The 9,912-nt window shown below is 52.8% G+C and overlaps 1 protein-coding gene across 1 annotated transcript; it reads right to left on the bottom strand.

Moving 5' to 3' along the window:
- Nucleotides 1–3,656: 3,656 nt before the first annotated feature.
- RNF187 (ring finger protein 187) lies at nucleotides 3,657–8,294 on the bottom strand. The gene is made up of 5 exons (XM_066360239.1): nucleotides 8,125–8,294; nucleotides 7,357–7,954; nucleotides 4,954–5,046; nucleotides 4,540–4,761; nucleotides 3,657–3,982 (listed from the first exon to the last, which is right to left on the bottom strand). Exons 1-5 carry the CDS (start codon nucleotides 8,292–8,294, stop codon nucleotides 3,980–3,982), a joined length of 1,086 nt encoding a protein of 361 aa, XP_066216336.1. The 3' UTR covers nucleotides 3,657–3,979.
- Between the last annotated feature and the right edge of the window lie 1,618 nt (nucleotides 8,295–9,912).

The following is a 9,912-nucleotide window of genomic DNA, read 5'->3' as shown; positions in this document are numbered from 1 at the left end:
TGCTCTAAATTTAAGCTCCATGGGGTCTGGAGAACCCTTGGCACATTGACCAGCATATATACAATAGCCACACAAGTAGAACTTAAAGGTCTCTTGTCCTTGTATCATAGTGCCAACCTGTATTTTTCTTTACAGCCACTGAATTTCTGCCTGGTACAGCATCTAAGGGTTTTTGTGCCTAGATGAACCTCAAGTTCAGGGGCTTATCCTGGAGACCCTAGAGACTAGGTTTTCCCAGAATAGCATTCCTTCTGGGACCTCCTTCTTCCTTTCTTTCTTGCTGGGAAATGAGAAATTAGTATATTGGGCTCTGTCCCCAGTTCCTGGCACAAGGCTCCTAAATTCGTTGGAATTTTCTGAGATAGGAGTCTTTTGCTCTAACAAAGGATGATGGGTGGGCTCCTGGATGGGGGCTTGCCAGCAGAAGGATGTCATGATCAACAGCCTGGAACTCTCAGCCCCACCCCCAACCTCCTGAGGAGAGAGGGCTGAAAATAGTTAATGACCGATCATGCCTCCATGAAAGTCTCCAGAAAGTCCCAATAGGGGCTTCTGGGCAGGTGCATGCATCTTCATGCCAGGAGGGTGATGCACCCCAGCTCCATGGGGACAGCAGCTCTTACACTCGGGATCCTCTCAGTCTCACCCCATGTCCTTCATCTGGCCATTCACCTGCATCCTGTGTCAGGTCCTTTAAACCATAAATGTGTTCCAACAGCAAACAACAGAACGTGAGGAGGTGCCATACAAACCTGATTTACAGCCAGTCGGCCAGAAGTTGTGGACAACCTGGACCCTACTACATGTGATTGGCCTCTCAAGTGACAGTGGTGGGGCAGGGGCTGGCTCAAGTCTCCAGAGGACTCGAATCCAGAGAAGGTTCACCGTCAACTCAAAACTCAACCCCCTCGCACACACCCCATAGGCAACTATCTTAATGGGTCCCACTTGTCAGTTTTAAGTGTTCTTGCAACTGTAAATTGTCCTATAGCCATGTATTTTAAAACTTACACAAATAGTGCAGTTTTATGTTTCATTTTCAGTATGGTGCCCTAAGCACCACTGAATGACTGTGTCCAGTTCCTCTGTGTCCCCAGGGTTAAGCATCCTCCACAGCATACATTCCCCATTTGACCTCCGGCTTCCACAGTGAGGAACACCTGCACGTGCAATCCCTGTAGGCCTGGAAAGAGCTATAATGGAAACATCAGGGGGCAGGGTCCCTGGGTCTAGGGACTATAATGGAAACATCAGGGGGCAGGGTCCCTGGGTCATTACGCCCTACATCAGATGACATCTGTCAGTGATGCTGCAGAACTCAGCAGCAGTGCAGGGCCAGGGGCTGGTGTGTGATTTCCGGGTTTAACAGGTTTGAGCCTCTCCCTCTGGGCTTGTGGCTCCTCTCACCTGCTTGTCCTCACCCTGGCCTGTGTTCTTTCACTCCAGCTGCTTTGGGCTCTTCCTGATCTGTAGGAGTTACCTGCTTACTCTGTGTGAACCACTGTTAAGTAGCTAGTGCTCTTTCTGCTACTATGGCCCTGGGACCCCTTGAAGAGGCATTTTTTGTAAGTCCAACCACTTCATCTGTGGAAACCATTCTGAGCACCACCTTGTCCACTGGTGGCAGTAAACCAATGGCAGTGTTCCCGCCAGATTGCTGCAGGTAGTTCTCACGTCCTCTGACCCCCATTTCCCCAGGGTAAGGCAGCTCTCTCCTGCAGGTGGCACCACTGCCTCTAGGATAAGTTGGCAGCCCATTAACCTGTCCCTTCTCCCCATGATAAACATCACCGTGAACAAACACCTTCAGCAAGCTCTGGGAGAATTTATAGTGAATCTTTGAGCCCCAAGGGGGTTCTGGTAAACACTGGAACCTCCACGTGGTATGGGAAGCAAGGTTGGTCATGGGGACTGGCTCCCTCTAACCTTCCACTGGCCTGACTTGCTGGCCTGACTCCCACACTTATTTAGTTTGACCCTTTGGGTGCTCTCCCAAATGAAAGTGCCAGTCCACACCCCACATGGCATTCCCACTCACACCCTGCCTTTGGGTCTCTGATTTCTGCGTAGGGTAACTCACCAGTGTCTCCACATGCAAGTCTCAAAGGGTGTCAGCAGCTCCCATTAATATGATGCATAAACACGCTGAGTGTGAAACTGCCCTCACCATCTGTCTCTGCTCCCCTTGTACTACGGATCTGAGACTGAAAATGGGCGGCAGTTCCCAACTACCTATGACTTTCCCACTGAGCTCTGATGATGACAGGTAGGTACTGCATCTCAGTACTGAATACATAAACCCATAAATAAAGATGCTGTAAGCTCTCACTGCCCATACTCTCAGAAAAGCCGTGAGGGAGTAGTCAGGCCTCACTGGAGCCTCAAGGAGCCCAAGCCAGGCTCCCTATTGGACACAAGTCGAGTGGCTCTGTCCTATGTCCCCCAGAGTCTGGAAGAAGCCAGAAGGGTGCCCTGGTACTGACTCCTAATCTGAGGGGTCAGGATTACTTAGTGTTATTTGGCCCAAGTCATTCGATTTGACAAGATGACTCTCTCTCTCTTTCTGATATACAATCTGCCAATCACCCTTATATAGATAGCATGTGAGAGCTGCAAAGAGGTCCACCATTGTCACAAAGAAAGCAAGTCTATGCCGGTGTACCTCATGTCTCTCCCCAGCCCCCAGAGCCCAGCACCACTAGGCACTACCCTTCTGGCTGCACATGTCTCCAACTGAGGGGAAGAATGGGCAGGTTTCCCAGCAGACATCTGGGGCTCGGTCCACAGTGGCCTGGGCCAGCTCTCCAATGTCACTTGGTGGAGGTGGGAGGTGGGGGCCCATAAGAGAGAAGACCTACTTGCAGAAGTCCCCCAGCCCTAATCATGAGGCACTGGAGACAGAGGAAGGAGGGATGCAAGAAAACCCTGATCTGAGCTCTAGGAGTGCCAGCCCCAAATTCACAAAAACACGAGCTGGTGGCACCCAAGCCTGAGAGACTTTGTCCAGAAATGGCCCATTGATCACAACAAAGCCACTAGTTCAGGGTGACTCCCAGCCATCCTAAATGTCTGTCTGTGCTAATGCACAAACCCTTTGTCCTATAACTATGTGGCATTTCAGTCCCTTGAAACTCATCTACACAATGAAACTGCCACAAAGTCAGAGATTTTACTAAATTCCCCCATGGGAGGAACTATGAATCAAAGAAAGATAGGGGCACAGCAGGACTGATAGCACTCCCACCCAGCTCCTAAGGGACAATGATGGAGAAGAAAGAATAGCCAACAGACACACTGGGAGACACAGGTGACAGAGCTGCAACGTGAGGTGCAAGGGGGTTGACTTCTTAGACCCATAAGAACCTAGAAGGCATTCCTGCACACAGAAATTGAGCTATGGGTGGTTTATGGAAGAAACACACTGTAAGGATCTCAAGCATGAGTGACAGATCCACCTAACTGCCCACCTTCCCCAGCTGGAAGCCCTAGGCCGCCTTTCCTTTGATGATCAACCCAAATTTAACCTTAACTCCTGTGCCTCATGCTCAGACAGGTGTCTTCAAGCCTAGGTGGAACAGGTCCCTTGGGAACAGCATTTAAAGGGGGCAGATGCCAGGTGTGGACAACCCAGCCACCCAGAGACCCCAGGCAGATCGAAAGAGACCAGACAGCAGCAACAACAGCTTTATGAAGAGACAGAACAAGACACAGTCAGGTTATGCCCCACCACCCCCACCACCACCACCATCACCACCACCACCACTTCAGGTCTCCACAGTGAGGCTGATTTTATAGCCCAGAAACACAAATACTCGAGGGTAAAGAAAAACACACGCTGCTGAGGGGACAACCAAGGGTGGCACCTACAGTAGGAAGCCCAGTCTATACCTAGGTGAAGACCCTCCAGGGTCCTGAAGGAGGCGGCTGGAGGAGCTGCTGGGGGCTGGGCCAGGGTCAAGTCAGCTTCCTCTGCCTGGCATCACTGCAGGGAGAAAGAGACAGGAAAAAAAGGGGTAGAAGGGAGGGGGGAAGGAGGGAGCTGCTGTCCTGAAACCCAGGTGACCATGTCATAGTCCCACCAGTCATAGACGTCTCCCCAAGACTGAAGCCAAACCCCCAAGCATCACCCAAAATCACCACCCACCAGCATTCCTAGAGTAAAATGACACCTCCCAACCCAGGGGATGGAAGGAAGGGGTTTCTGGCTCAGGATAAGAGGAGGTACAAAGAACCCAGAGCCTTAAGGGTTAGGTATAAGGTATGAGGACATGCAGGGCAAAGGTCAGGTGACTGCTGCCTTCCTAGGGGTCCTTGTGCCTGATGCTCAGACAGCCTGAACCCCATGGGCAGCTCCTGCCTACAAAGCATTAGAGTAGGACAGGGACCCAGTACTCCCACCATGCAACACCGCTAGTGATGTGGAGGCTGGGGAGCCTCCTGGATCATTCATTCTTGAAATTCAGCCCAAAACAAAGGCCAGGCCCAGCCTTAAGCCTCCTCTTGGTAGCTTCAGGCCTTCAGGGTTGGGTGGAGGCCCACCTGGAGCAGCATGCTGAGACCCAGGTTGCAGTGCCTCCGCTCCAGCTCCGAAAGGGCTTGCAGGAGCGACCTGAACCTCTCTGCAGGGTCAGCATCCTCATCCTCGGGGGACCCTTCCTCTTTTTCTGCCTCCTGCAGGAAGCGCTCCTCCTCCTCCACAAAGAAGGCCCGAAGCTTCTTATAGTCTGTCAGGGCCTTCTTCCTGCGGTCCATCACGTGTCCCTGCAGGGTGGGGGCAGGAAGGACACCGGTGTCCTCAGGCTGCACCCAGGAAAGCCCACAGCCCCTTGCTGACCATCTCAAGGAGTGTCTTGCTACAGAGGGCTCAGCTGCATCCCAAGGCTGGGCCAGATAGGGTCAGAGTACATACCCGTGTCCCCTCACTCGTGCAGACCCCAAGCCACTCTGACTTGCCTTCCACACAGCAGCAGCAGACTCAGCCTGGCCGTGTAGGTCCCGAGCATCATTCAGATCTTTCCTCATGATCTCCACGGACCCCTTATTCTCCTGGGGAGAGACACTGGTTATCTGGTAGGTGGCCACACTTGAAAGTTTAGGACACCGCTCCCATAACCCAGGCCAGAGGACATCATACCTCCCAAGTTCAGTAAAGGCCTGGCTATCCAGAAAGCCCCACCTCATGGTCCTGGCCTGCTAGAATGGTACAAACAGTCTGCAGGTACCAGAGGGATCTTAGTGACCCCACACAGCTTGCTCCGAAAGGAAGCCTTATACAAAATCCCATGCTAAGAATCTAACCAGAGCCTGACCAGCTGATAGAGCGTCGGACTGAGATGCTGAGGACCCATGTTTGAAATCCCGAGGTCGCTGGCTTGAGGGCGGGTTCATCCGGCTTGGGCACAGGCTCACTAGCTTGAGCCCAAGGTTGCTGGCTTGAGCAAGGGGTCACTCGCTCTACTGGAGTCAAGGCACATATGAGAAAACAATCAATGAACAACTAAGGAGCCACTACAAAGAATTGATGCTTCTCATCTCTAACCCTTCCTGTCTGTCTGTCCCTCTCTCTCACTGTCTGTGTCAAAAAAAAAAAAAAAAAAAAAAGAATCTAACCAGAGCCCTGGCCCAACAGCTCAGTTGGTTAGAACATCATCCTGACACAGCAAGGTTATAGGGTTTGTTTGTTTTTTTTGTATTTTTTTCTGAAGCTGGAAATGGGGAGAGACAGTCAGACAGACTCCCACATGAGCCCGACCGGGATCCACCCGGCACGCCCACCAGGGGCGATGCTCTGCCCACCAGGGGGCGATGCTCTGCCCCTCCGGGGCGTCGCTCTGCCGAGACCAGAGCCACTCTAGCGCCTGGGGCAGAGGCCAAGGAGCCATCCCCAGCGCCCGGGCCATCTTTGCTCCAATGGAGCCTCGGCTGCGGGAGGGGAAGAGAGAGACAGAGAGGAAGGAGGGGGTTGGGGTGGAGAAGCAAATAGGCGCTTCTCCTATGTGCCCTGGCCGGGAATCGAACCTGGGTCCCCCGCACGCCAGGCAGACGCTCTACCACTGAGCCAACCAGCCAGGGCCGCAAGGTTATAGGTTTGATACCAACTCAGGGCTCACACAAGAATCAATCAATGAATACATGAATAAATGAACAGATCAATGTTTCTCTCTTTTTCTTTCCCACTGTATCTCCCTTCCTCTCTCTCTAAAATCAATCACTTAAAAAAAGCTTTGTCTTGCCTGACCAGGTGGTGGCGCAGTGGATAAAGCGTTGGACTGAGATGCGGAGGACCCAGGTTCGAGACCCCGGGGTCGCCAGCTTGAGCACGGGCTCATCTGGTTTGAGCAAGGCTCACAAGCTTGAACCCAAGGTCGCTGGCTGGAGCAAGGGGTTACTTGGTCTGCTGAAGGCCCGCGGTCAAGGCACATATGAAAAAGCAATCAATGAACAACTAAGGTGTCACAACGAAAAACTGATTGATGCTTCTTATCTCTCTCCGTTCCTGTCTGTCGTCCCTGTCTATCCCTCTCTGTCTCAAAAAAAAAAAAAAAAAGCTTTGTCTTAAAAAAAAAGATTTTGGGTGGTTTCTGCCAAAAGTAGTCACCACATCCTTTTCAGGAGGTACAGCCCTGGCAGGGTCACTCTGGAAATCCCAATGAAACTGCATGTGGCCCCTTCAGAGTGAGCACAGCTACACCCAGGGTCCGCTAGCCACTGGCACTGGCTGTGTGCACTGACCCAGATGTTAGGACCCTCACCACCTGGCAGGAAGAACGCCCAACAAGAGTTAATACATAGTACAGTCCGATTGGCTATTCTCTCATAAATGACGTTGAGCACCCACAACCAACCAAGGGCGGGTCCCTGGGTCGCCAGTTGGTGGGTTTCCACCCAGGGTCAGGTACCATATGCAATGCAGGTAAGGTACCAGAAGAAAGTATTGGAAAGACCTAGGGAGGGCTGAGAGGAGGATACTGGAATTCAGAGGGGTCTTATCCGCTAAACAGGCTCAAATAAGTATTCACACGTAACGGGTAGGAAGCCGCAGAATTACGTCATGCCCGAAGGAGGAGCAGTAAAATGCAAGGATTAGGTTTAGGGAAAACTAGGCATAGGTGCGGAACCGGCAGCAGAGCGCCATCTGCGGGTGGGAGGTGGGAAAGGAGAGTCCAAAGGGAAAAGGATGGGCAAGAGGGAATGGGTTTAAGACGGAGAGACACTGACCCGGGGTGGGGAATTTCGGTATAGGACATCGTCCGGAGGACGGGGAGGGTGGACAGGGCACCGTCCGCAGTAGGATGGGGAGGCTCAGGACGCCGTCTGGGGACGGTAAACCGGATCGGGAAGGGGATGGCAGCGCACCTTGCCGCGCAGCGCCTTCCTCCAGCGGGGCTCCCACTCCGGCGGCTCGGGCCCCGCCGCCATCCGGCAGGCAGCACACAGCGGGCCTCCATCCGCGCGGCAGAGCAGCTGCAGAGCCGCCTCCGAGGCTGGACCATCGCGCGCAGGGGCTGCGGCCGCCTCCTCAAGCGCCAGCAGGCGGCGGCTGAGCGGCGGCCGGCTGGGCTCCACAGCGCGCTGCCAGCAGTCGTCGGCGCACTCGGGACACGGGAACGGCCCGTCCTCCTCTGCCCAGAAGCGCACCACGCACGACCGGCAGAAGCGGTGGCCACAATCGGCGTGCACCGGCTCTCGGGGCACGCGCTGGCACAGGGCGCAGGTGGCCTCGGCGGGGCCCGCGGGGAGCGCCAGGGCGGCGGCGGCGGGGGATCTTCCGAGAGAGGACGGGCGGAGAGGCTGGAGGGTACGGACCGGGATTCGGACGCAGACAGAAGGCAGGGAAGCAGAGCTGGACCGGGACAAGGATGGCGCCCGGGATTCGCGGGGCGGGGACGGCGTGGCGCTGCACGCACGGCCCTGGCAGCGTTGTGCGCTCCACCCGGGTCTTGTCAATGGGGCGCTTCACTCTCTGTCTAGTGGGCTGCCTACGTTGTCAATCCCGAAATCTTATAGGGATTGTCACTTTCCCCATAAATGACTCGTGCTAGAGAGACAAGCCAAATTTTAGTATTTAGAGAGCATTTAAGTCTTTTTTAAGCTGCTAGGACCTGTGCTGCACACCACCCCCACCACACACCCTTACACGCATGCACTCCGCGAGGGTGGTGCCGAAGAACTGTTAGGACCTGAGCTTCAAACACCCTCACCTTCACCACGGCCCGCTTACACACGCGCTGAGGTGGGGGAGGTACTGAAAAACCGACTATGTATCTCCCTTCCAACCGCGGTTCTGCCGGCATTGCATGGGCCACCAGGTTGTACTGTGACACTGCCCCCAGCGCGGAAGATTGACTCAGAATGCAGGTGTCCTGGGCGTCCCAGGTTAACAGGCCTCAAGACATTTGTTAGCATTTCTTTAGGAAAAACCAAACAATTTTTGGGAGGAGCAATCACAGCAAGCGCATAGTTTTGTGTGTGTGTGTTTTTTTTAATTAAGGTATTTACCACTACATGATTTTTAATTTTTAAAAATGATTTTGATATCCCATACAAGTGCAAAATCTTCGGTTTTGTGGGTTTTAAAAAAATCTAGTATAGACTTAAAAATTTTCGAAGTGGGAGTCGGAAATGGGGCTGGTAAACCTGTGGTAGGCAGGAGCAGAGCAAGGAGAATAGGCCAAATACAGAAGGGCCCCAGGGTAGAAAGGCCCAGGTGCCTAGAAACGGGTAAAATTGGAAAAATAGGACCTCAAAGCCAGGGTAACCTTTCCTCCCCTGTAACATTGTTGGTCTCGCAATTCAGGTCCTCCACTGACCTTTCCTCCCCTGGCATGCTGAACCTGACAAGCTCAGGGGAGGCCTGCACAATGTCCTTGTGAACTCAGACACCTAAAGACACAGGATAATCTAAAATTAAAATTTTCTAACTGTATGGCCAGTGGCCACCACCGTCGTGGCCATGCAGGTTCTCATTGGATTTGGGCAGACAGTAAAGAAACAATGGAGCCCCCCAAAATGGTAGGCCATTCCATTTATTAAAGTCAGAGTTCCCAAAGCCCTAACACACTCTTCACTATGCGGTTTCACAACCCAGAAAATCTTCTCTAGTTCCTCCTGGAGTCAAAGGCCCCCACCAGCCTCAGCAGAGCTCCCAATGCCCCTCAGCTCTGGTTCCACATCTGCACTCCTTCCCTCCCCTCAAAACAGGCTGGGGGAAAACCCCTTCTCCAGCAAACATTAGCAATAGGATGGCCCCTCCCAAGCAGGAAAGTAATCTACAATTTGCCATTTCCAGCCCTGAGGGCAAGCACTGCAGCCTTTCACAGACTACATACACATGGCTCTGCCCAGGCCAATGCAAAATAAGCAAGCATATTTAAAAAACATTTGTTAAAACTTATTTGCCCAGGTAAAGCCAGTAGCCAGGGCTGCCACTATCAAAGCAGCCGCCTGGCTCATGCAGATTCGCATTGGATTCGGACAGTCAGTAAAGAAACAATGGAGCCAAAAACTGGTAGGCCAGGGGTCCCCAAACTTTTTAGACAGGGGGCCAGTTCACTTTCCCTCAGACCATTGGAGGGCCAGACTATAAAAAAAACTATGAACAAATCCCTATGCACACTGCACAGATCTTATTTTAAAGTAAAAAAACAAAACAAGAACAAATACAATATTTAAAATAAAGAGCAAGTACATTTAAATCAACAAACTGACCAGTATTTCAATGGGAACTATGCTCCTCTCACTGACCACCAATGAAAGAGGTGCCCCTTCCGGAAGTGCAGCGGGAGCTGGATAAATGGCCTCAGGGGGCCGCATGTGGCCCGCAGGTCGTAGTTTGGGGACCCCTGCTGGTAGGCCATAGTCTTTAATTCTAGCTTGCACCCGGCGGGCAAGTAAAAACATACACTGGGCTCT

The sequence above is a fragment of the Saccopteryx leptura genome, chromosome 1 (genome assembly GCF_036850995.1).
Source record: "Saccopteryx leptura isolate mSacLep1 chromosome 1, mSacLep1_pri_phased_curated, whole genome shotgun sequence".
Taxonomy (NCBI): Eukaryota; Metazoa; Chordata; class Mammalia; order Chiroptera; family Emballonuridae; genus Saccopteryx; species Saccopteryx leptura.
The sequence above is the reverse complement of the archived record's forward strand: the minus strand, read 5'-3'. Positions and strand labels throughout refer to the sequence as shown.

Excerpts from the sequence above, each read along its gene's own strand:
- RNF187 (XM_066360239.1), bottom strand. The coding sequence starts at position 8,294 with ATGCCGGCAGAACCGCGGTTGGAAGGGAGATACATAGTCGGTTTTTCA. Across the intron at positions 5,047-7,356 it reads GGAAGGCGCTGCGCGGCAAG|GAGAATAAGGGGTCCGTGGA; the intron begins GTGCGCTGCCAT and ends GTCTCTCCCCAG. Across the intron at positions 4,762-4,953 it reads CTGCTGCTGCTGTGTGGAAG|GGACACGTGATGGACCGCAG; the intron begins GCAAGTCAGAGT and ends CCCACCCTGCAG.